At 49.7% G+C, this 27,752-nt stretch overlaps 1 protein-coding gene across 2 annotated transcripts in view; it reads left to right on the forward strand.

Annotated features, from left to right (window-relative positions):
- LOC138504018 (WD repeat-containing protein 76-like) overlaps positions 1 to 27,752 on the forward strand; it is a 71,648-nt gene that overhangs the window by 13,608 nt on the left and 30,288 nt on the right. For both annotated transcript variants that reach the window (XM_069624187.1, XM_069624188.1), the window contains 2 exons: positions 24,213 to 24,430; positions 24,897 to 25,049. In XM_069624187.1, the coding sequence (XP_069480288.1) occupies positions 24,213 to 24,430; positions 24,897 to 25,049 (371 nt within the window). The remainder of the gene's footprint in view (positions 1 to 24,212; positions 24,431 to 24,896; positions 25,050 to 27,752) is intronic.

Genomic DNA, 27,752 nt, shown 5'->3' on the forward strand with positions numbered 1-27,752 from the left:
CAGAAAGAGTTGAATCCAAGGAATGCACTATCCAGCCATTGACTAAAGGGAACAGACAATCCGGCATAGGCTTGGAGGAATTGGAACGACTGACACACAATCTGGGACTTCAGCAGGAAGACCTTGAGAATCGCTCAAGGCGCTCCAACATAAGAATAAAAAATCTTCCGGAAACAGTGCTGAACTCGGAGCTGAAAGAGACAGTCACCCATGTATTTGCAGACATAATTGCCGAAAATGAGGTCACAAATATCCTTCTGGATAGAGTTCATAGAACAGGTCCCTGGACTTCAGAACCAGGTGCCCGGCCTCGCGACGTATAGGCTGTCTGTGCACGATGTCCACAAAAAGAACACATATTAAGAGAGGCGAGAATGGCAGCTACAATAACACTTGACGACGCAGAGATTCACTTATACCGAGACCTTTCCAGGCTGACCTTACAAAAACGCAGAGAAATGCATGTGGTGGTACAGGCCCTTCAAGCATGCAGAATCAGATACAGGTGGACTTTTTCAGTCGGGTTAACTTTCAATCTCGATGGCAGACAACAAAGGGTCACTTCGGGGGAATCAGGTATGGCATTAATGCACATCGAAGAGAACATTCAAGATGACTCTAGAGAAGGAGCTCAGGGAAAACCGACGACACAGACGACGAACCAAAAGGCAGGGAAATGGTCTTCCATGAACCGACAAAAGAGGACACGTAGAGGCCCACAAAAAGAAGACAGGAGAGCTTGATTTAGAGGGCTGCCACACAAACTCAACACTAACTGAACAACCGGGTCTCCAAAAACAGTGTAAACAAAGCAAAATTGGTAAAAATGAAACCATGATATACATTTCAAACGGTTCGAGACATCTTGGACTGTTCCTGTTCAGGTAACAGATGGGAGAGCTAGGACTCTCCTCATTTAGCCCTGGGGAACAGATGAGTCACAGCCTGGGGGGAAAAGCACTGGGATACAATAGGTACTATGCCTCACACCAGGGGACAGTTCTGGGGAAGGGAAGGGCGGGGAAGGGGGAGGGTATGGGGGTTCATAAAAGTTACTAGGGATGTTAAAAAAATTGTTAAGGGTGGGGGGACTTGCAGTTGAAGGTGGGGGCAACTCCCATGTTGATGATGATTCAAGTGGTGGTGGTGACAGTAATATGCTGGTTTGTATCTCGTTTATGGCTTACAATGCACACAGAACACAATTCAAAAGCCTATCTTGGAATGTGAGGGGCCTTAATTCACCACAAAAGCGCAGGAAAGTGGAGTCTTTCTTGAAGCGTCACCAACCTGACTTGGTGGCGCTCCAAGAAACTCTCATCAGTAGGGTGGACAGTTAAACTTCGCCGGCAGCAATATCCAACTATTCTACATGCAACAGCTGACCGCAAAGTGACCGGTGTGCTATTAGCCATAAAGCAAGACTCTGGGATCCAAGTAGTTCGCACAAAATTCCATAAGGAAGGCAGATTTATGTTTGCAATATTAAAGGTATGGGACATGAAGATGACAGTAATCTCACTACATGCTCCAAACACTGGCCAAGATGGCTTTCTGAAAAATGCAGCAGAGCAACTAGATGTCATGGCCACAGAGCAAGGACCACAAGCTCCATCAAATAAAGGATCCAGTTGGACCCAGTCCTGGCGCCTTTGGCCATAGGAATACATTGGGCTGCACGTGCAGCATCTTCTGGGAGTGGCAGGGTGGGGCCACAAGACAGAGCAAAGGGGCCTGGCTGGGACCAGGCTATTTAAGCCTGCCCCGCCCGCATGCAAGCGCTTCACGTTAGTCTGCTCATAGCAGCGTAACGCTCACCGCCGCCTGAAGCGCTTCTTACCTGATTCCAGTGATACCATTGCCTGAAGCGCATCTTACCTGATTCTAGCAATACCATTGCCTGAAGCGCATCTTACCCGATTCCAGCAATACCATCGCCTGAAGCGCATTTTACCTGATTCCAGCAATACCACCGCCTGAAGCGCATCTTACCTGATTCCAGCAATACCATCGCCTGAAGCGCGTCTTACCTGATTCCAGCAATAATCGTCGCCTGCAGCGCACCTAACCTGATCCTACCAGTCACTGCGGTCAGAACGCATCCTTACCTGTTCCGGGCTTCCAACACTTACTCGGGAGCTCATCTCGGCGAGATCCAGCCATCCATCACCCGCCGGCAGGTCTTCGGATAGCTGCTCCCCGTCTGACTTCGCCAGGCCATCCCTGCAGGAGAAAAGGACAAATAAGGTTAGAAACAACATGAAGACATTACGCTAAGGTTGTGCGCAACGCAATCCTCGCGCTGGACCTTAGAACCAAACTTACCATCTATTAAGGACATTGTAAACTCCTCAGGCCTCCATTGGGGCTTGCTTCCAGCACCGCGACTGTTGGGCCTCTCATCACCTATTGGGGAGAAGGAAAGACATTACAAGGGATACGGACAATAATCACGGAAAAAGGACATTGCAAAAGAATACGGACAATAATCATTTTTGAAGAACACTTACCTTTGAAGTGGTTCAGCCACAGCCGGTCTGCGCTGCCACGCACCTGGATCAGTGAAGAAACTAGGTCTATCTAAGGTGCCCCTGCACTTGAGAAGCAGGACGGAGAGCCCACCCTCATAAATAAACAGGTGAGACTATATGGGTAAGCACATGTTCACCACATTCTGGGAAGAAGGGTTCGAGGGTAACCACAGCCATATCACAGCATTCTCACGGCCTCTCATATTCTCGCAGGGGCAGTATCAACAACCAGCGCAGTCCACAACACAGGAGCACGGGAAGAAGCCTGACCCAGGGGAGCCAGTTCCAGAGAGGGCTGCAACCGTGCCCCAATGTCCCCGCGGAGACCAGGTGAGCATAACATTAGAAGCTTTTATGGAGGGGGAACTGTTAGTAATGGGGGACTTTAATATAGCCTGGGACGCAGATCGGGATCGCAGCAAGTACACTATATATATCGCTCCCTTCCCATTGATAGCCCTGAAGAAGAAATTTTTAAATGTATCCTTGTTAGACGTATGGCTAACTATGAAGGGGGAAGAGACGGGATATACATTCTATTCTCACGTACATGGATAATTCTCGCGAGTAGATGTTCCCACTATGTTTGGACCTCTACTTCACTCCTAGGTTTCATCTCGGGGGTCACGACTCACACAATCACCCTTTCAGACCATGCCCCAATAGCGATAGATCCTAAAATTCCAAAAATTACAAATAAACTGTGGTCATAGAGATTCCTGTTAGCCTTATTACAAGATCAGGTGATAAAGGAAGACACTCTATGCCAAATAACAGATTTTTTTCAAGCTATATCAGAAGGGGAAACATCAATGAATACTATATGGGACGCCTTTAAGGCTACGCTAAGAGGCTTCTTCATAGCTGCGGAGGCTAATAGACGTAAGAGGAGTGTAACCTTAGAACTAGAATTGGAGCAGGAATTAGCGCAAATCTTAAAGAAAATGGAGACGAATTCTGTCCCACAGGTGCAAAAGGAGTATAGGGCTCTGGTAGGAAAATTAAATTTTCACACAACTAAGAAAACAGAATAAGCCCTCCTAGTCTTAAAACAAAAATACTACGTAAAAGCTAATAAAACGGACCAGCTTTTAGCTAGAAAACCAAGCCAGAAAGCGGCTGCAAGGTTAATTCAGCAGATCAAATTGCCCTTAGGTGAACTCACATCCGAAACTTCTAATATCCTCCACCAATTCCACCTTTTCTACTCTACTCTATGTCAATCAGAAGTCCCAGATACACAATCGCAAAAAGAATATTTAGCGTTGATTACTCTTCCCCAATTGTCGCTGACAGATAGCCAAATACTGGAAGCACCTATCACTCAAGAAGAGGTACTGCATGTCATTCGGGATCTTTCCCTGAATAAATCACCAGGTCCAGATGGCTTTTTCCAGGCGGGTTTTATAAAACATTTATAGGCCGATTCATGGAATTAATGTGTGCCGAAAAAACGGCACACGCGTGCGAAAACGTGCGATTCGCAGTGAAATAGCAAAAATCGCAGTGCAAGTGCGATTATCGCACAGAAAACATCGCACATCAATTCATGGAAGTCCGTGCACGCGCAAAATGTGGGATGTGCGCTGAAAAAGTGCGCGGCGCACGCTGGCGCACAGGTCATCGAACGCCGTGCGATAAGGCCGCAGCGAATTCGCACATAGCGCGGCGCACATAACAAAAGTAGGCGTAACACGGGGCGTCACACGCAGAATGGGGAACAACTCGTGAAAATGTGGGCGTCACGGGGGAAGTACAGGAGGCAAGTGCGCAGAACGCCCACGCGCTCGCCTACAACACGTATTCATGGAATCGAATAGGGAAAAACAGCGCACGGCCAAAGACGCGCACAGGCCCATACATGTCCGCCACACGAAAGCAGGCGGTAGTGTCCCTGCGCAGGAAAAAAATGTGCGCCAAAGTCCTACACGCGCGAGAAGGCCCACACGCGATCGGGCCTGGGGGAGCGTGTGCGTGTATTTCAGAGGTGCGCGAGAAGTTTCACACACGATCGGGCCTGGGGGAGCGTGTGCGTGTATTCCAGAGGTGCGTGAGAAGTTCCACACGCGATTGGCCTGGGCGCGTGTATTTCAGAGGTGCGCGAGAAGTTCCACACGCGATTGGCCTGGGCGCGTGTATTTCAGAGGTGCGCGAGAAGTTCCACGCGCGATTGGCCTGTGCGTGTGTATTTCAGGGGTGCGCGAGAAGTTCCACACGCGATCGGGCCTGGGGGAGCGTGTGCGTGTATTTCAGAGGTGCGCGAGAAGTTCCACACGCGATTGGCCTGGGCGCGTGTATTTCAGAGGTGCGCGAGAAGTTCCACACGCAATTGGCCTGGGCGCGTGTATTTCAGGGGTGCGCGAGAAGTTTCTCACACGCGATTGGCCTGGGCGCGTGTATTTCAGGGGCTCGCAGGTGTTTTCACACGCGATCGGGCCTGGGGGAGCGTGTGCGTGTATTTCAGGGGCTTGCGGGTGTTTTAACACGCGATCGGGCCTGGGGGAGCGGGGTACGTGTATTTCAGGGGCTCGCGGGTGGTTTTACACGCGATCGGGCCTGGGGGAGCGGGGTACGTGTATTTCAGGGGCTCGCGGGTGGTTTTACACGCGATCGGGCCTGGCAGAGCGGGGTACGTGTATTTCAGGGGCTCGCGGGTGGTTTTACACGCGATCAGGCCTGGGGGAGCAGGGTACCACTCACCGTCTGCCTTGTGTGTAGAAGAACGCGTAGCCAAAACCCACCCGCTGTGAAGTAATAGCGTGTGAACCCCAAAGCCTGCAAGACACACGCACCGCACCCCACGAAAAGCAACGCCCGTGCGCGATACGTCACAGACACGCATACGCACTAAGGGCCTTTGGTCCAATGGAATCGCGTATGCGTGCTGACGCACTTACTCGCTAAGGGCCTTTCCTCTCGATTCACACGCTGACGTGCTGAATGTTCACGTGCCAAATCACTCCGTATCAAGCTGGCCACGCGTAAGCACACGGAAAACCGCGCTCCTGCCCAGAAGGCCGAACTACTGCCCCCAAGAGCCCCGAGCACGCTGCCACCTGCCATCTGCTGCTGCCTGACTGCCTGCTGCCCACGTGCCCTGCCATTTGCTGCCTGCACATCAGCCAGGGGTGCTGTTGCTGTGACCACCCCTGCTGGAACCGAAGACTCCCGACTGGGATTCCATCGCTCCACAGCCCAGCCCCAGGACCCAGTTGCCCACCCACTCCTGCCTCTGGGGTTGTCATGACGGGCACTGCAATATCTGGCACCACTGACAACCCCCGGCCAGAGAGGCAGAGGGGCACCAGCTTCAGTGCCACCGAAGTTGGTGTTCTGGTGGAGCAAGTCCTGGGGCAGTATGATACCCTCTTCGGAAGTTCCCGCGCCGACAAGGAAGGACGGACTCGGATCTGGACTGACATCGTGACTGCCATCAACGCGGAGGGGGTGGCAGTCCGCGACTTCTAACATGTCAAGAAGCGCTGGGAGGACTTCAGGTCCAGGACCCTGAACAAGGCCCGGCGCCTCTTGAAGGCAGCGGATGCCAAGGGGCGCCGGGGCCACTTGTCAGAAGTTCAGATGAGGGTCCTGGAACGCATATCCCCAGCGCTCCACGTCCAGGTCCTTGAGAGGCAGACCCGTCGGGAGTCGAGCGGTAAGTGTACATGCATCCTGATTGTGAGCTGTGCGTGTGGTGATGTTTCAGTAGTGTGCAGGTTGCACATCTGTTTGTATGGGGTAGAGTATGGGTGGGGGTGTACAGGGCCTTGGGGCTAACACATGCGAGGGCTGTAATGTGTGAGACATGGATGGTGCTTGTGTGTGTTAGCTTGCATGCCAGATGCAGTTGTGTGGGCACACATGTTTGGATGAATGTGTATGTAAGTGGACATGTCCGTGATGCCACGCATGTATGTTGTTTTCAGCTGCATGTATCAGCACTGTGTACATGTGCATTCGTGTGTATTTGACAAGGGTGCAACAGTGATGCAACATGAATGCATGTGACAGCGGGATGTGGAAGCCTGATTGGCAGATGTGACATGGATGCCCATCTGAACACTGCGACACTTGGCAGAGGTGTACACATGCATGCAAGTGTGGTGGTGTGTGTACATGTGTGGTGCACTTCCTGTGTTGCATGTGATGTCTGTCTCAGCTTTGCCTGCTCATGCTGTTGTATGGGTATGGATGGTGCTGGCAGTTGCGATATGGCTATGGTATGGCTCATGTGTGCGAGTTGAAATAACATGTGTGTTGGGGATTGTGATGGCATGTCTGAGGTTTGCCAATGCCACTCATGTAGAACTGTCATGTGTGTATGTGTCCATTGTACAGTGCACTGATGCCTGTGTTTTATTTCTCCCTGTCTGCAGTGTCAACTGATGAAGAGGGCGGAGAAGGTGCTGTGGAGCACAGCGGCGGGGATCCCACCGCCAGCCGGAGACGCAAGGCCCGGCTCCCCTCCCATGTTGCCATCTCGTCGGGGAGTGAGGAGTCAGGTGCCGCGTCCCAGGCTGCAGCTGCCGGGGGGAGGTCCAAGAGGCGGAGGTTGGAGTTGGACTCCTCGGCAGCAGAAGGGGCAGCTGGGACCCCACAGGGCCCAACGGGGGAAGATGGCACGGAGTCATCCAGGTTGGTGGGGGGTTTGGTGGAGGAGGAGGCCGTGCAAGCAACAGAGACGGGGTCTGGAGGTGGGGATCCCACTGGTGCTAGTGGTGCAGTGCAGGACCAGGGACAGGAGGCAGCACAGGCCGCCGCGAAGGTGCCTGTGTGCAATCCTGTCCCTGATCCTGTCCCTGCATCATCTTGCACCAGCAGGGATGCCTACGTCCAGACCCGTTTTCAGGCAGGGGATGAGCAAACGACAACTGGCCTTCCTCTGCCTGCGGACGTGGCTATCCGGGTCCGGGTTGAGCCTGTCCTGACTGGTGTGGCGTTGCGTCAACGGGCCATGCGAGGTGACCTGCAGTCTTTTCATGAGGAGACTGCACGTCATCTCCAATGGCTCGTTGACCAGGTCAGCCTGCTGGGACAGGTCACCCAGGCCGGATTCCTCCGTTTGATGGGGCTTGCTATGACCCCCTCCTCAACTGAACCCCCTACGCGCCAGTCGTCCTCCGTGCCATCTTCCCACCCATCAGTCACCTGGGTGCCCTGTGGAGCTGCCTCTGACGGTGCGGCCAGGCTGGTGGAGGAGGCATCCCTGCCACAGTCGGGAGTCGGACGTCCAGCAGGGGTGGCCACATCAACGACTGCACCCCAGCCGGCGGAGGATGTGCAGGCAGCAGGAGGCAGTGCACGGGCAGAGGCACAGCAGCAGCAGCAACGTGGTGGGAGCCATGAAGGCTCGGAGCCTTCAACATCAGGGGGGGAAGGCATCGGCGGGAGGGCAGGAGGACCCAGGACAGAGAGTGTCTTCCGTGTGGCAACGGTTGGGCCACGCCATAGATGCGGAGCGGCAGCGGGCGGAAGAGGCACCGCTCACAATGGTCAGGGCAGAGAACTCCATGCGGAGGGCCCTGAGGCGGGCCGAGTGCCTCGAGGCAATCCGCAGGGGGTTGGAGGTGGACACGTCGACGGCCCTGCGGACCCTCGGGGCCATGGTGGAGGACCGCCTCCGGGACATTGAGCAGGAGTTCGATGATGCCCTGGGCCGGGACATCCAAAAGTGAGCCGTCAGACTAGCCCGCTGCCCTTGTACATAGTTATGTAGGTAGTGTTAGGTTTCCTTTGTTTTTTGATTTATTTTGGACCTTTTGGACATTGGCCACATTTTTGTATATAGTTTATTTTATTAGTTAGTGTTGTAAGATAGGTTTCATTTCTTTTGTTGGGATAATGGAACCTGGCTTGTTCGTCTGTACATAGTTCACTGTTGGATTTAATTTTTCTTTCACAATTTACCCATGGAGCAATGGCTTTCAATTATTATTTCCCATTGGATTTGCTTTTGTGGACAGTGACTTTGGACACCATTACTTTGGATTATGATTTTTGGTTTTGTTTTTTTTCACGGACATGCTTCTTTTCATTTTTGTACATTCCCATTTCTGTTTCTTTATTTTTGAATCTATTTATGTTTCCTTTAATACATATTTTTTTATCGAACTTCAATGTGTAGTATCATCTCATTGGTTTCATGCATATCATGATGTGGGTTTTGAGATTCACTGACACCCATTGGGTGTATGTGAGGGACATGTGTTTCTTTCGAAACTTGCAATTGGTGTTCTGTCATGTAATTGCCATTTCTGAGTGGGTGGATGCAATACTCTGGTGGGTGTTTTGCATTTGGAGGATGACCATAGGGACCAGGGATCTAGATTGTGATGACATGTTGGCTGGGGAACATGAGTTGGGGCCTGCTGGCAGGTGCCCCACAGTGCTGGGGGGTGGGGGTGGTGGGAGACATGGGTGAGGGCCTGGTGGAGGGTGCCCCTGCACTGTTGGGGGGTGGGGTGGTGGGAGACATGGGTGGGGGCCTGGTGGAGGGTGCCCCTGCACTGCTGGGGGGTGGGGGTGGTGGTAGACATGGGTGGGGGCCTGGTGGAGGGTGCCCCTGCACTGCTGGGGGGTGGGGGTGGTGGGGAACATGAGTTGGACATGGGTGGGGGCCTGCTGGCAGGTGCCCCACAGTGCTGGGGGGTGGGGGTGGTAGGGAACATGAGTTGGACATGGGTGGTGGCCTGCTCGCAGGTGGCCCACAGTGCTGGGGGGTAGGGGTGCAGGGGGACATGAGTGGGGGCCTGCTGGCAGGTGCCCCGCAATGCTGGGGGTGGGGGTGCAAGGGCGCATGAGTGGGGGCCTGCTGGCAGGTGCCCCGCAATTCTGGGGGTGGGGGTGCAAGGGGACATGAGTTGGTGATAATTAGTGCAAGGAGACATGTGCCTTTGCTGGGGGGCATGCCCATGTTGGGTGGGCTGCCTGCGGGACATGACCAGGGATGCAGGGTAGTCCCCTGTGGTGTGGGCTGCCTGCAGGGGCCGTGGAGGGTGTACAGGGAACACCTGGGAGGACCCACACTGCCAAATCACATGTAGGACTCCCCGGCACCCCTGAAATACACGTACCCTGCTGAAATCGCGTGTAAAACTTTCCGCGCACCCCTGGAATACACGCACATGCTCCCCCAGGCCAGATCGCGTGTGTAACTTCCCGCACACCCCTGAAATACCCGCACGCAGCCCAATCGCGTGTGGAACTTCTCGCGCACCTCTGAAATACACGCGCCCAGGCCAATCGCGTGTGGAACTTCTCGCGCACCCCTGAAATAAACGCGCCCAGGCCAATCGCGTGTGGAACTTCTCGCGCACCCCTGAAATACACGCGCCCAGGCCAATTGCGTGTGGAACTTCTCGCGCACCTCTGAAATACACGCGCCCAGGCCAATCGCGTGTGGAACTTCTCGCGCACCCCTGAAATACACTTACCAGGCCAATCACGTGTGGAACTTCTCGCGCACCCCTGAAATACACTTACCAGGCCAATCACGTGTGGAACTTCTCGCGCACCCCTGAAATACACTTACCAGGCCAATCACGTGTGGAACTTCTCGCGCACCCCTGAAATACACTTACCAGGCCAATCGTGTGTGGAACTTCTCGCGCACCCCTGAAATACACGCGCCTAGGCCAATCACGTGTGGAACTTCTCGCGCACCCCTGAAATACACGTGCCCAGGCCATTCGCGTGTGGAACTTCTCGCGCACCCCTGAAATACACGCACCGAGGCCATTCGCGTGTAATACTTATCGCGCACCCCTGAAATACACGCACACGCTCCCCCAGGCCAGATCGCGTGTGAAACTTCTTGCGCATGCGTGTTCCCGACACCCGTAATACGCGTTCCCCGCTTTGCGTTTGCTGTTTGCCAGTCCGGTAAACTGGTACAGGGTTGGCGCAGCCCTTTGCAATGGTTTTGCGATCTTGATGGCTTTTCCTTGCGCGAGGGCATTCTTGGGGGCGTAACTGGCGCTGCTGCAGGGTCGCTGCGCCACGTCTGCTTTTGGAGGCGAGAATCCATGAATACGCTGTGTGCGGAAATTGATTTTATTGCACGCGGCTGGCGCAGACATTCGCACGGGCACGCTGTGCGCCAGCCGCGTGCAACACTTTTGAGAGGAATTACATGAATCGGCCTGTTAGTTTCTTGCCCCCACAATTTTATTTATTTATTACATTTATTATACTCCCAGACCCGGAGGTATCACGGCGTAGTTGCACACAATGGGTAAGTACAAGCTTTATAAAATAACAGAAGAATGCAATAAAACAATGATAATGTTGCATACAGTGTATATACAAATGGATGGTGTAGGTCTAGCCGGGAGGGGTGAAGGGTCTTAGTTCAGTTTAATATTGATTGAATAACCAAGTTTTCAGTGATTTTTTTAATTGTGGGTAGGATGTTTCAGTCTTGATATTGGTAGGTAGTGAATTCCAGTGTCTAGGAGCAAGGACTTTGAAGCTGCTGCCCCCCGCTTTCTCTCTTTTATATCGTTGGATTTTGAGGTGAGAGTCATTATTGGATCTAAGGAGTCTGGTCTGAGATTTCTTTGTGACTGTGTTGATGAGGTATTTTGGAGCTTTGTTGGCAATGCATTTATGTGTGATGCTTAGGGTTTTGAATAGTATCCTATTTTGGATGGGGAGCCAGTGGTTGTCTCTCATGATGTTGGAGATGTGTTCGGCTTTTTTTATACCTAGGGTAGCTCGGAGAGCTTTATTCTGCATAAGCTGCAGTTTGGCTATATTGGTTTTGGAGGTGCCAAGGAAGAAGGATTTGGTCCAAAATGTATACGTATGATCACAGCTAATTATGATAACTCAACAGCTTGCTTATCAATAAATGGCCTTATTTCCCCCACATCTACTTACAACAGGGAACTAATCAAGGGTGCCCATTGACCCCACTGCTATACACACTCCACCTAGAACCATTCCTGACAAGATTTCGGCAATCACGGGAAATAAAGGGGATACAATTTGGGGGCATTTCCCACAAAATCAGGGCATACGCTGAGGACATGTTGCTCATGGTGACAAATCCAGTCAATTCATTACGATTTGCTACCCTTGAATTGAAAAACTTCATTAAGGTGGCAGGATTAAAAGTTAACGTATCTAAAACATAGGTTTTAAACCTATCCCTGTCAACGGAAGAAATGCAAGACATCCAAACACGCATACATTTGGGCTGTGCTTAGTCTGATAATAAATTACTCTGGTGGTAATCGCTCCTCCAATTAAAAATCTATACACATCCAATTATCCCACATTTCTAAAGACGATAGAAGAACAATAAACAAGGTGGGACCCACTTACCATCTCTTGGCTGGGGAGAATAAATTGAATAAAAATGGTGGCCCTTACTAAGGTGTTATATCTTTTCCAAGCTCTTCCGGTTAGGTTTCCCAGATCCTTTTTTCATAGAATCCATAAGGTTGTCTCGGCATTCACCTGGCAGAACAAAACCCAGAGAGTCGCACTTAGTACACTAATGCTTCCAACGGAGAGGGTTGGGATGGGACTCCCAGATGTTTTTTTAAATACTATAGGGCAGCCTAAATAAGGGTGATTAAAGAATGGTCTATGGGGGTGGGAGGCGTGGCCAGCCGAGGAAGCCGACGTATGTAGCCTCGGTGAGCTCCCTTCTCTACGGTGGCCCTGCGTCCCGAAACTCCACCTAAAAATAATAATTTGTTGAAATTCAGAAGTGGTGCGGACACAAGAATGCCCAGACCACCAGCTGGAAGGAAGAATGGCACCGGAACGAACGGCTGAAGAGACAGAGGAGGCTGGAAGCTGCGGGGCGTGGAGATAGAGTGGCAAGATGGCAGACGGGAGAAGCGAGGAGGCGGTGACAGTGAACCCGCGCTGATGCTGTGAGTGGTCATTGGAGAGGAGAGACCTGCAGGTGGCCCAGAACCTGAGGATTCCACTCGGGGCTGGGGGTGCGGTGAGTGACCCCAGAGCTGCTCCGTGTGGACCCGGAGAGAAGGACGTAGGCGACGAGCCCCCTCCCCCCTTCTAGGTAGGAGATCCATTGATGGGAGTCGGGAGGGCGAGTCCGGCTGAAGGAGTGTGGAGACGGGAGGCCGCAGGAAGCGCTGGAGCCCGGGAGAGGGGTGAAAAAGGTATGCAGCGGCCGGGGTCGGAGGCGAAGGGCTAGATCAGTGGCCAGAGAGAGAGGCTGGTCTGTGTAACAACATACAGCCCTTTAAGCAATCTCATCAAACAAACAAACAAACACTGGCACCTTATAAAAAACAAGGGGACTCTAGAGAGAAAGCTGATTTTTGCCTTTAAGAAAAACAAGAATTTGAGGGACACTTTGGTCCATACATACAGAGAAGAGACTAAGAGAAACAACACACTATGGGCCCTTCCACATGTTGTAGGACATTATCGATGTGGAACCTGTGTGGCATGCCGTTTCACTACCCCGACGAAAACTTTTGACTACAATGATTATCATCGCATTCTGCAGACCCATACCAACTGTAACAGTAAGTTTGTCATTTATGACATATTATGTCCGTGCCACCTACTATACATAGCTAAGACCACTAGACCAGTCAAGCAGCGGATCTCAGAACATAGGCCCTGCATCAAGAACAGAATACAGGACAAGTCCATGGTCGAACATTTCAGTCGCATGGGACATACCAACGATGACATCTCCTGGACCATCATACAACAACTCACTCCGCAAAAGAGAGGAGGTGATAGGGACAAAGCACTTACGAGACTGGAACAACAATTGATCCACAAACTTGACACCGTGAAAACAGGACTAAATGTGTCTGTGGAATGGAAACATTTTTACAGCTAGCAAATAGGAGAGATCCCTCTTTATATAACAACCCTCCACGGAGATGTTGCCCCTTTTGTCCATCCACCCATTTCTGTGCGCTTTGAGTGCTAGCGTACATGATGTATTCCTTTACCATTGCTTAAATTAATGTTTTCCTTTTTACACCATCACAAGTGTATGCTTGAAATGTGTGTCTCTATTGACCAATCTGCCTAAGTACAATGAGCTATGTTTGTGACATTGATATGCAAAATGGCCCAAAAAGTATTTGTGGGTAGCTTGCACTGCTTATCACACACTATGCATTACCAATATTTGATTTATAATGTACCAACTCCAGATGTGTTAATGATCCATCAACAAAGTACCTGGACTGATGACTTAATGCACATATCACTGTTGCCCGTCTTTTTTTAACCAGATATGAATGCAGGTTGTCTAGTATAATACTTTTACAGCACCTGCATTTATGTTTTTGTTCACAAAGTACCTGGAGTGAAGACTTAATGTACATATCGCTGTTGCCAGTCTTGTTTCTTTTACCAGATATGAATGCAGGATGTCTAGTATATTACTTTCACAGCACCAGCATCTATGTGTTTTGTTTGTTTTGCAATACGCAGTGTTACAAACGCTCACTCAGATTTTATGCAATTTATGGAAAGCCCAACAATGTATGTTACATCCATTTGTGGGTGTTCGTTTACTTTGTTTCTCATTTGAGAACACCAGGTGTCCCGAAACCTCACATTACGTGCACAACAGATGTTTCACTTTGTCCAGAATGATCGCTGAACGAGATCAAGCGTTCTCCTTTTATTTGGAACTAACCCAGTTATTATATTCCACTGTTGTTCCAGTACAAGTGAGCACAACACAGTTGCTGTACACATTTTTTAAATTTTTTTAATTTTGGGTTTCATCGATTGGCGACACTGGAGCCCTCTGTTTTTCGTGGCAGCACTTCATTTGCTGCACCGAGGATGACGTGCGACGAGGGGAGCGCCATTATATATCCAATCAAAACCACACTCGGTTTTTTCACTTGCGGTTGCCTAGACTACGGCTCCGCTCCTCGGCAGTTCTCAGACTGTCACAGTGGAACTCTGGACGAACACTTTTTCGAACTCGTAAGTCCCTTTTAAACTTTTCCGACCTCGCCACGGCTGAGTGAGTTTATAGTACGCTTCTCAGTCCTTCAGCAGGCTCGGACTGTTCTAGAACGAAGGAGCCGTCGTGTACGACGCGCCTTTACCTGTCACGTGTAAATATGAAATCGCAGTCATACTAAGACACGTTTTCTCACCAACAGGTCCCGTTATTCATGGGGAATTCAGTTTAGCTGCAGTGATTTAGAAGTGGGAATTCGCACCACCACCGCCATAACTATTGACATTACTTACCGCGTGAGGTAAGATTTAAAAACTATTCAAACTAAAATCAAGTACACTGGCTCGGACTGTTTTTTAATTGTCACGCATAAATATGAAATCGCAGTCACCGTTACACATGGATCTGCTGGTTTAGTTGCAGCAAATAAGAAGTTGAGTTTTAGTTCCACTACCGTCATAACAGATTACATTACTTACCGCGTAAGGTAAGATTTTATTTGTTTACATTTTCCTTTAATAAGTCACCCTATTCAGAATCTACCAAGAATCCTTATGGATCTTTCAATGTCGTTACAGGCATTGATTTGTTGTCCTTACCGGCTAATCATATGCTGTCGAGACATCCATACTACGATGGATTCTTTTTCTTACCCCTGTACTGGATAAGTCTTCGGTAAAACCTATGCTCCACACACACATGGTGCATTGTGTTTGTTCTCCTAGTCAAGCATCCGTTTGGAGCTTACTAAATTGTTGAATTATTTTTCTTAATGTCACCCCCTTTTCTCATCACACTCCATTTCTCATTTATAGATAAGAGTTCCCGGGACCACAATTTACTCCATTACACGTCCTGATGAAGGCCTGCATAAAAAGCTGCACTCTACAGCTCTCCTCTAGGCCGTAACACCTGTGTGTCGACAATTACATTACTTGTACAGTGCACATCCTATGCATTGTTTGTTTGTTTGTTGTTTAGATCATTGAACTCTTTGCTCATTTTGTAACTGCACAACTGAAAAAGGTTGACAAATATCAGCAGAAACTGTTTGTTATTCATTCAAATCCAGTCCCTTTTTTCTGGATTATACTTAATTGTATTGTTTTCTGAATAATCCTGGACACTCTATCCCATACTCATATGCTATTAAATACACTAATTTGAGACATGTGCTGTTATTGACATTCAGATGTATTACAATGTTGAATCAGTGTGACCTCTCACCCTGAAATTGTGTTTTGTTTACCCAACTACGCCCACCTGGGTGTTTCAGGGCTATATTTCAGAGAGAGAGGCTACAGGGTGTGTGCCCGGGAGGGAACAGAAGCGGATAAACCGTGGTGCCGGCATGCCCTATCGGGGGTGGAAGCGGATCAGAGGAGGAGAGGAATATGCGCAAACGGTGGCTCACTCATTCATGGGCTGATTATATTAAGTGAACTGTGGCACTAAAAGAAGCTAGATCTCGGGAGCACTGTTTGAAGCAGATATTTAAATGGTCGGAGGGCGCAAGAAGCAAAGCATGACTAAGGACTGAAGGAATGTGGCAATAAACAAAGGCCGACCGATAGGGGGAACGTCCAGGAGGCCGAAGTATGAGACTTTAACGAGCCTGGTGACTGGGCAGACCTGCCAATACATTGATGGAAGAAACCTAGCCCAGCATATCCTCAAGATGTCTTAGGAGGGACACCACCCCAGCACGGGAGGCCCAAAGAGGAGGCCGCAAAGCAGAAACACCACGGCCAGGGGCCGGTATACTGAAAGGTTGAACTTGCCCACAAAAAGATGCTCATCCCTGCAAGAACTTTGCAAAACACGTATAATACATGGACCAAAGGAAGACCCCAGCTTAACGGGGGCTAGGTGCGGTGCAAGGCCAGCAGAACCAAAACCAGTTCCAAATATTTCACATTGAGACGAAGGAATGGGGGAGAAGAACCCGTAACCTGATTGGAGCAGGCCTGCCCATGGTGGGTGACACTAACGGGAAGACCTGAATGAAACTCGTGGCATTGGAAATCAAAGGCTACAAGGCGACCGTAGCAGATACAGTGAAGGGGGTATAGCCTGACAGCATGCTGGGCCTGGGAGATACCGGAGTTACCCTAGTACCAACAAGGGAAAAAGGAAATGGCCAAGGAAGCAACAAAACAGAAAGGGCCTGCATTGGGGGACATAAAAGCCCCAATGCAGGTCACAGAAACACAGTAACGCACCCAGCAACAAACAGCCGCCCCGGTACACTCACCCCTCATGACAGCACGGTTGAAGGAGAGAACCCACCTATTAGGAAATCAGAGTTGATGGCAATGCTACTAGAATTAAAAAAGGACATTAAAGAAAGCATCTCCGAGCTGGTCAAGTCAATCACAGATCTTAATAGAAACGTCATGGCAATTGAAAAAAGAGTTGACGAGGTGAAGACCACAGTGGCAGAACAAGGGCACAAACAAGAGCCCCATATTCCTCAATTACTTCCAACGCCATCAGCACCGAGACCAGCAGGTGCACCAAATGCAACAAAACATCACTGGCATACAAACCTAACTCAAATTCCCTGTCTCCCACCTTAATCCCTGTAACCTGAGGGCCCCCACATAGCCCCACGTAGTCGAGCCACCAGGGGGTCAAGGGACAATGCAAACAAGAGAGGCGAAAGAGGGCATCGCTGCCTTGTTTCTCTCCTCCAAGCCAACCCTCATGAAATCTTCCCGTTTACCACCACTCTCTTGCCCCTGGTTCACTGTAAAATGCCCTGATCCCATTGAGGATGGCCTGCCAAAACCCATATTTATAAAGCACTGCGTAGCAGAAGACCCAATCTACTCTATCAAAAGCCTTCTCAGCATCTAAAGATGTTGGGTTGCCCCCCTTTCCTCGCGCCGCATCCATGAGCAACAGTCTTTCTCAACATGTCTGCTCCCTGCTAAAAAACCCACCTGATTGGAATGAACCAGCCGGTGCATCAGACCCTCAAAGCGAGACACCAGCACCCTTGCAAAGATCTTGGCATCCACGCTGAGAAGGGATAGCGATCTGTATGACTTAGAAGATCTAGCGTCCTGCCCTTCTTTCAGGATCACAACTATCAGCGCCTGACAGAACGACCTAGTCACCCTTCCTGTCTCCACAGTGTGATTAAACAATTTGACCATATGGGGAACCAAGAACCCTGCAAACTGTATATAAAGCCCCACTGTGAATCCATCCTCCCCCAGGCACCTTTCCCCTTGCATCCGTCAAATAGCTGTCAATACTTCCTCTTGCTTGAATTTGGCATCCATCTCAACCTCCCCGCTCAGCCTATGCAGCCTCGTCCCTTCCAAGTACCCCTGCCGTCCTAGCCTTCTCTTCCCCATAGTGATACTCCTAGAACCACGCAAACTGGGTCATTATCTCCTATGGGGCAGTGAAATAATTCCCTTGGCCATCCAAAATCCCCTCTACTCACCTCTCTGCCTTTTGTGCCCGCAATCTCGCCCCAACATTGCATCCGCCATGTCTCTGTGCTCGTAGTATTTCTGGCGCAGAAACTACAACTTATGCACAACCTTGTCCAATTCCAGGGCTTTCAATTCCTCCCCTCTCGTATCAAATACCTCCTCCTGTTGCACATTCTCTTCCAAGGCCGAGATTTCCGATCTTAGCTTGTTCTCCATGAGACCCCTCGCCCCCTTTTCTTTCGGGAACCTTCCCTGATTAGAACCCCTCTGTGTCGTCTTCCCCACTTCCCACACTGTGCAAGTATCCACCTCATCTGTATCATTCACTTCAAAGTAGTTGGAAATTGCTCCACACGTCTCCACCTGGAACACCACATCTCCCCAAAGCGAGTCATTACATTTCCACAGGGGGTCCCGCACCTGCAAACCCACCAATAGGAAGCTCATGCACACCAAATCGTGGTCGGACCAGCTGATCGGGACCATGTCGCAGGATGACACCCTGTTCAAATGTCCCTCTGGATGCACAGATAATCGAGCCGCATGTAAGTAATAATAATTTTGCATTTATATAGCACTACAAACCCTCAGGCATCTGAGCGCTGCTTATTATTCCCCACAGTGTGTGGTGCTCATTTATCGACTTCGGAACGATGAAAGGCTGAGTTTGGCCCTGTCAGGATTTGAACCAGCGTCGGCAGGCTCTGCACCGATGTCAAAGTGAGCGCTCTACTCACTGTGCTATCTGACCTGCATGTACTGTGTGGTTGCAAGAAAAAAGTAAATCCCCTCACCACTGGGTGGAGATGCCACCACACATCGCACACACCATGAGAGTCCAATATTTAGCAACTCAGGTGTCCCTTCCTCCGTCACTGCACACCGGTCCAGTGCTGGGTCGGCCCACAGATTGAAATCTCTCCCCAACAGCAGGGGCCTCCTAGCCTCCCGTAGAATGCAGGGCAAGGTGTGCTCGTGGAAACCCATCTGCCCCTGGTTGGGACAGTATGACGTGGTGATCAAAATTGCCACGCCCACAGACCTCACCGAAGACTAACAGTCTTTTATGAAGCAAAAAACCAACCCCTCCCTTCGTCACTACCCCCGATGCCCAGAACACCTGCCCAACTTGACCAGAGGTGATACAACGCTCCTCCCCCGCTATCATCCTGGTTTCTTGAATAAATGGGACATCTAATTGCAACGTGCAGAACTTCCTCGGAATAAGAGATCGCTTGGTAGGTGCATTCATGCACTTCACATTTAATGTCCCCACCAGCAGCTGATCCATGGCCCCCACCCCAAATTGTTCTCACCTCCACTATAGCACTGGGTCTAGCTCGTGCCGCTCGACCACAGGGACAGAAGCACATATCACATGCTCCTTCTTCTGCTTGACAAAACCGTACGCTCCCCCACCCAAGCCCTGCCCTCCTCCTTTCCCCCCATCCTCTGCCTGTCACTCACCGACTAGGATGGATGCAGAGCCCGACAATGGTGAGTTGTCTTCCTGACCCCTTCAGCTTGATTGAAGAGCCTGGGTTATTCCTTAACCCGGGCGTCCTCACTTGAGGGAGCTCTTCCTCTCAATACACCCCTCTGCTGTAGTCAACAGACGACCAGACAGAGGAGTTGATCAAGCGAAAGAGCGGGTAGCAACACCGCTAAAGACCCAAGCTGCAACGAAAGAAAGAACAAGGTTATTGACAGCCACCAGTAAAACAGAATGCAACTCTTGGTGTGTTTATTAACCTGATTGATGGAGCTTGACGAGATGGGGAATAAGGACCAGGTAAGCTATTATTTAGTAGTACCTAAAATTAAGATATGAGCAATCAATACCCTTATTTTGTAGTCCCTATCATATTACTGAAATAAAGCAACCAAACCCTTCTTACCAGGCAGCATACATGAGAGCAGTTGAGTAGCAGGGTAACCAGGTAGAGCAGGAGTGTGGATTGGAAGAAAACGTAAGGGCAAAATAACAAACAGGAAGGTTAGTAGAGGAAACTAACCCGGTCGGAACGAGGATCTCTCTAGAGCCGGGTTGGTGCACTTCTTTACTGCAGGGCGTCCCAAGTGCACGTACAGACATGGCAGTTCACTGGGATTAGAAGGGAACCACTGGTAAGTAAGAACGAGCACACTGTTAAGTAAGTACGAGCATACAAAGAGCCATGAGGCGGAGTATGGGCAAGTCACACAATGCAGGGAAAAGTACCTGAATGAACCCTGAAGGATCCGAGCATTCTGCTGCACTGAAGGAACGTACAACGCTGCGAGGCACACACAGCTGTGAAGCAGCGGTGGCTCCGGAAGCAAGACGCAGTCCGATAGGAGGCAGGGTTCGGCAATGTGTTTATAATCCGATGAACAAAAACAGCAGGCAAGAGGCAGTCCGATAGCAGGCTGTGTTCGGTAACATGCTTGTAATCCAAGGTATCAATCGGTAGGCAAAAGGCAGGTCGGTGTAACAGGCTGGGTTTGTCAGGGAGGAGATCAAAAGTAGAAGAGATAAAGTAGCGCTACTAGAGAGCACGGAGTCAATCAGAAGCAGTAGGCAAGAACGTTATTTATGCATCCGCCTAAGACGTAACTTGTTGCGTGCATCCGCTGAATTGATCACGTGAGTGCCCCATGCGGGGCGTCCCTTGACAAGATGTAAATCGGCTGTGGTCCGTCACCACGGCAACCGCCAGCACCACAGAAAAGGGGATGCCACATTTCGTGAGAGGGGCGAAGAGGGTGAGAGCGGGCACAGGAGCACTGATTCATAATACTGCCTACCTCAACCTACCCAAAACCAGAGACGACCCATCCTTGAACGGGCCACCCTCCCCCCACTTAATTCCAAAACATAGCAACACAAAAACATACCCAACCCCCAACTCATTATGAAAAACACACTGGAGTAGGACTCCTTGCAAGCAGAACTACACTGCCCCCTCGAGTCCCTCTCACTTCACTGGCAACAGTGTGTTGAGACTGTGCCACTGCTCCAGACCCCCTCCAGTAACCGGCCCCGGTGCCTCCCTCATCTGCCCCCTGAGGGGCCCCTTCCTTTTCCTTCTCACTCTCAGCAAGGTGCTGCAATGGTATTACCCAAATTGTTCGTTTACAATTGTTCGAATGAACAATTTACCGAATTTAAAGGGTCACAATTGACCTTTTCACAATTGACCGCACATATATATACATATATATATATCGCTTTAGTTATATATATATATATATATATATATATATATGGGGTTTTGGGCGGGTTTGGGTTGGTTGCGGGGGGTTTCCCCCCGCATATATGTTACAATTGACCTTCACAATTCGGTCAATTGTGAAAAGGTCAATTGTCATTCGAACAGTTGTAATACGAACAATTTGTATACAACCGCTGCAATACCTGCTGGGCCTCCGACCCCATGGTCACTCTGTAATCAACCTCTTCCACCTCAAACAACAAGGCAAAGGGCTAAGTCCATCTATACCGGATACCTTTCCCCAACAACCAAGTAGTCAAGGGGCGACAGTCTCTCCATCTGCAGAGGGTCGGATATGAAAGGTCTTGGTAGATTTGCACAGAGTCCCCTTCAAACTGGATGGTCCTCTGCCGTTTTGCTCTCTCCAACACTGCCGCCTTGTCCACGTAGTGTAGGACCTTCACCACTACAGACCACTGGCCCTTTCCTCGTGCCGTAGCCCCTCTGTGGGCTCTTTCCAACTCTACCTCCTTCCCTCCTTGGTCTAAGAACAAGGCATTAACAATGGCCTTCACCTTCCTATGCACATCCACCAGGGACTCTCCCTTCTGCTCCTTCAACCAAAAGATACAGAGGTTATTACTTTGCTCCCTATTCTCCAAGTCATTCAGTTTGAGTTGCACTTCCTCTTCCAGAGGCTCTAGATCTGTCATTGTCGCCTCTTATAACATGTCTTAACAGGTCTGCATTCAGGTGATTACTCTCCATCCCTTCCATCTTATTTTCCAGCACCTCCACCCTACCCCGCAGATCATTTATCGAGGCCTGGATGTCACCCCGCAGTGCCTTTGTTTCCTGAATAATGTCTGTGATGTTGTCCTTTGTAGAGGGGATAGGGTGACCTGCCTCCTGAGGCTGCTGCTTGTGATCCGCAGTCCCCTGCTTTCCTGTCATGTCTCCAACCCTCCTAAACTGCTGCTGGGCCTGTATCCTCACTGACTGCCTCTAATCAAAGGCACCCACCGCCTCAGCAGCACCTTCTTGTCACCAGCAGACTCTCCACAATTCATCAGCCCTTACGGGGAGTAGGCCCTTCTTCTCTCTCGCCCCCACTGCGTGGCAGACAACCACCTGCAGGCGAGGCTCCCCTGCAGGCAACCAGACCCTTGCCAGTCCTCTTCCCTGCCACTCCTGCCTTCTCTGTAGGGCCCTTGTGTCCTTCACTGCTCGCCCCTACACCCAGGGACAGTCAGCTGGAGAAGCAGCCACACAGCACCAGCCACCAGGTACTTTTGGAGCACGGTGCACCCGCAGGACTGGAAGGGGCCTGCTGCCTGCGTTGGACTGCTCGTCACCTGCCAGAAGGGATCCCAACAACACAGCCAACCTCCCCCGAGCTGCATCTGGGCCTACCTTCATCACCTGTAGCACCCTTGCACTGCTCTTGGGGATGGGAATCCTTTATGGGCCGATATTCCTGTCCGCTTCGCCGCTGCTACAGCTAGCTCCCAGGCGCCTCACAGCTCTGGCGCTTCCCTGATGGAAAGGAGGCCTCCCGCAGTGGCTCAGCTCACCCTGCCGCAGGGGGGCGACACCGCCCGTCGATCCCGTCTGAGGCCCGCCGCTGCCCTCACAAGTCCAGCAGAAGCCCCGCACTCCCTCCAGCAATGTACCACCTGGGCCTCCACGTGGGAGTCGCCGCAAGGCCCACTTCTCCACACAGGCGCTGCCCAAGGCACATACAGTACCCGGCGTCCCAGTATCTGACAACTCTGGGCCTCAGTGGCATACGCCACTGCATCGGCCCCCTGGATTTATTGTCGGATAAGGGTATTGACACAGAATCGGAGTGGGAGAGAGCAGAGCTCGTTCACTACACAGCCATCTTGGTCCGTGCCCCCTGATGGTCCAGTATGCATATATTTTAATGGTGTGACTACGGGACCAGATACTCTGCCTACTTGGCATAAGATTTTGCTGCCTTCTTTCACTGGGGCCTTTACTGCAGTTCATCAAGATACTGGGAGAGGCTGCAGAGAGACTGCCCAATATTGGCCCACACAATGAGCGATGTCAGCCTCCCCAGATTTTCAAACACCTGCCAAAGTTACTTTGGTAGCGGAGCTGTGTTGCGTTCAGAAGTAGTATCTTTCCATGCTTGGAACTCTTAAAATAATAAAAATTGGAATGAAATCAAGGACATCTAAAACCACTCAGAAGTATTGTGCTAATTTTTTGATTAAGGTCCTACAAACTGCAGAAATGCAAGGGGAGCAAAAGGAAATAGGCTATGGTGCAGGGAGTAGAATCCCTGTAGATCTGAGTGTTAGAAATGTTTGGGATTGTATTGAAATTGTTTACAGCATTAACGTAGGAGGCCGTGTCGGTTTTGTTCAATGGCGTATACATCGTCATGCTTCTCGACGGTGTCCAGTTAAAGGGTCGAAAGCAAAAGGGTCGAATGCAAAAGGGTCAAGTGTATTCGACCGAAAACCAAAGGATCGAAATATTTTTTTCAATCAATTTTTTTTTTTGCTCTTGTGTAACTTTATAAGGGTTTTTTTACCCCCAAAACGTGGGACCCCCCCAAAAAAAAAAATCTATCCTTTTTTTTTCGGTTGAATTGACTCGACCCTTTTGTCATTTACCCTTTTTTTTCGATCCTTTGACCTATAACCCTTCTCGACTTCGTTCTGTTAGCATGATCTATAAAGACTGCTTTATCCCTGTCTCCTCTCCGGTCGTTAATAAACCATGGAGACCGACATGACCCAATTAATTCACACAGTTCAATGTGGCTCAAGTGAATCCCTAAAGGGAGGAGACCACAGACCTTTGCAACAGTGCCCGGTCTGACATCTTGTATCAATCATTGATCACAAGTGTTTACACATTTTCTTCTTTGTACAGAATGGCTTTACAGCCTCCCGGCAAACACCTGGCTGTCGGTGTTATACGCACTTACGTTTCTCATTTTCAGCAGTCGTGAAGTGGTTGCTCCAACTCTGAAGGTAGACAGGTTGGTAGTTCAAAAACACTAAAAAATGACTTATAGGCATGGGCGCAGAAGTTCCTCATTGTGGCGACTCCTCTGTCTGTCTACTCCTAGGTGTACCGTGATGAATCGGCCAGCTTCTCCTCCTTTGATTTCCTATCTAATGACTGCTCCACCCTGATTGTGGGGCATTGGGATGCTCACATCGCTGTGGTGGACAGGCGGACCCCAGGAACATCCCACGAATTGTTGGGACAAGTGAATTCCAAGACTGTGCGCACAGTGCACATGCATCCAGTGGACCGGAACTACTTCCTGACAGCAGGAGCACGGTGTGTCTCTTTATTTTCTGTGATAGCTTATGCACGTCTGTTGAACCATAAGGGCACTGTGCTCTTTCTGAATGCTGCATTATATTTGAGAGAATGTTTTTCAGTCGGGGCGGGCTCTCCGAGCCTTTGATACTGGGGTGGTTGTAGCATTTTGTGGTGCTTTACTTAGTCTGACAGTTGGCCTTCAAGCAGCTGTCACATGCTCCATCTCATGCTTTTTGGTTCTCCCTAGGTATTCTTGCTGTCTTTCCTCTTTGTGGCATTGGATGGCCCTGGTCCTCTACAGCCATGACGGTGGCGTTGATGACGCATGATTCTCCCCCTATGCATGCCATTCTACACAGCCTTTCCTCTCACATGGGGTTATCAAGTGCATGCTTCATTTCTGTGATATGATTTAGGAGTAGAGTCTACAGCTGAAGCCAAAAACCTTTTGAGCATTAAAAATAAATAATTTCTGTTTCAGGGATGTTTCAATTTATGACCTCCGATGCCTGAAACCAAGTGGAATGCACCCAGTAGCTTCTCTGAGCGGCAATACCAAGAGTGTAGGCTCTGCATACTTCTCACCAGTGACTGGTAACCGGGTGGTGACTATCTGTGCTGATAACTACATCAGGTAATCTGGAGGGCTGCTGGTTGGGATACCTTGAGAAAAGTAATTGCAGTAACTGATTACATGGAATATTATAATTGCGATAACTGATATGGAATATTGTGAACTACGTTCCAATTGTGGAAGAAAGTGCTATAACCTTATCCACTTTGTGAGAGTCGCGAGAGTCGCACTTTCCAAGTCTGACCTCCATGGTTTTGTCCTCTGTCTGAAGTAAGCACCCAAATCGTAATCTATTGTGGAGATTTTAGGATTTTGCAGCACATGAGCATAACCAGGAAAAGATCTGAATATGGTTTGTATATTGGAGGATTATTACAGCCCATTATTTCGAAGGTGATTTGCTCCTTGGGCAAGGATCTGCTGTGTACGCACCAGGGCTTGTATAGAAGGCATCGGACAAATCCTGCATCCACACATTCCTACCCAAGACTAACCTCGAGCGGGTCTCACATATGGGTTCCACTGCTGTTCTGTGACTGCTCCTATGCTGATCCCACACTGCACTTATATACTATGGCTAACAGTGCTTTTCAGAAATGTATATTTACTTTTGTCTGTCCTGTGTTTGAGACCATAGACACCTTGGAGTGAGATGCTTGTAGGAGTCGGTGGATGTTTGCTTTGCTCTATTGTCTGGGAATTCAGAAGACCACATTACTTGATTAGCTTTCTGTCTTAACGATAAACAAAATAACGCAGGAACATTTCCTGCTCAAGTCCTAGTTTTATTTATTTATTTTTGTAAACAATTTTTATTGGTTTTACACTTTATAATAACAACTTATAAACTATTCATCATTACAACCTTTTCACATTTGATTGTATGACTGTGTCCCTGCCCCCCCAAAAACTCCCCCCGATTCCCAGGCCTACATCGCGCCCTTCATACCACCTCCCTCCTTTCCGTCATCCGCTTATCTAACTACGGTATCAGCGTGACCTAAGGTATCTTCGAGTCCTGGGTATCCTGTTCGGAGACTGCCAGATCAACTATCAGTTGTCTCCACTCCTCCACCCCACCCTCACTTAGTTCAGTGTTCCTGTCTATCGCTTCCTGCCACACCACGGTCTCTGCATTGGCCCATTTTTACCAAATCCCTCCACCACATCTGCACTGATGGTCTCGTTTGTGCCTTCCACCCCATCGCAATTCTACATTTTGACAGTATATATGCTAATTCCTTGAGTTTGCACACATGTTTAGCACGTTTGAGTCCAGGGAAGTCCCCTAATAGACAAGCCGTGGGGGTTCCCACATCCAGGATAATCTCTGCTTTTGCTAATGTTTGGGCTACCTCACCCCAAAATCTGCCGATCTCTGCCCACGCCCAGAACATATCCACCAGATCTACATTTTCCTACCCGCACTTTGGGCAGGTCTGTATCCCTGCTTGATTAAACTTGGCTATTTTGTTCGGGGTCAGATAAGCTCTATGAGTCACATATCATTGAATCTGTTGTATTCGGGCATTCCTCAACACCTTTTTGTGGTACCCCATAGCTCTGCTCCACATCTCGTCAGACACTGGTTCCCGTAGGTTGTCTCCCAATTCTGCCTCAGCTGTCCTGCTTCCCTGCCAACCTTGGACATCAATAGTTCCTATATACGTGAGACTTTGTGACCCCCTTCTGACACATCGTAAAATGTCTCTATAATCTTGTCCGGCTGTAGGGACGTTTTGGTCTCTGGCCATCTCCGTCTCAGACTCCTCAAGAGTCGGGAGTACATGATGTGTTTCCCCCAGTGCACCCCAGTGTCTTCTTTCAGTTCCTCGAATTCCTTGGGTCTCCTATCCTTCAGTACGTCCCCTACTGTCGCCACCCCCATGGGTTCCCAACTCCTTTTCACGTTTAACCAAAGTTGTTCATCCCCCCCTTCCAACGCCACTAGCGGTATCTGCAGAGAATAAGATGCTGCGTACCCCATCCCCTGACATGCACTGCGCCACATTGTGCAGTCCAGGTGAAACAGTAGGTGCTTGCTGGTCATGTGCGAATCGGGTAGCCACATAACTTCCTTGAGGAAGAACGGCGCACTTTTTGCTCGCAGGAACCTTGATTCCGGTGTTTGCTCATATGACAGCCATTTGGCTACATATTGCAGCTGGCTAGCCATAAAATATACCTCGCAATTGGCCAATTTTATTCCCCCTTGCTCATATGAATTCTGAAGCTTCCACAATGCCACCCTGCACCTTGAATTATGCCATATGAAGCGCCTGCAAATACTACGTAATTGCCTAAAGAACGTTTTAGGTATCGCAAACGGGATATTTGCAAAGTAGTGTAGGAGTCGCGGCAGCACCACCATTTTCAGTAATGCTGCGTACCCCATCATGGACAATGGTAGCTTTGTCCAGAATGATATGCACTTTTCAATTTTGCCTACTGCCTTCTCCGTGTTATGTGTATGTTCTTTCTTAGGGTCGTGGTATATGTCCACCACCAAGCACTGGAACTTGTCTATGTTCCACTTAATTGGTAAGACCGGCAGTTCGTGCACATGCTTCCTCACATACTCTCCCAAGAGATACAGGGTCGATTTTTGGGGGTTAACAGTTATACCGACAGTGCAGCGTAACATGCCATCACGTCCAGGACATATTCTAAATTCTCTTCTGGGCGCTGCAGGTATAGGAGCATATCATCTGCATATAATTAGATCAAATGCCTCCCCTCCAGGGTACTTATACCATCCTCTCC

The sequence above is a fragment of the Ambystoma mexicanum genome, chromosome 11 (assembly GCF_040938575.1).
Source record: "Ambystoma mexicanum isolate Mex_15411 chromosome 11, UKY_AmexF1_1, whole genome shotgun sequence".
Lineage (NCBI taxonomy): Eukaryota > Metazoa > Chordata > Amphibia > Caudata > Ambystomatidae > Ambystoma > Ambystoma mexicanum.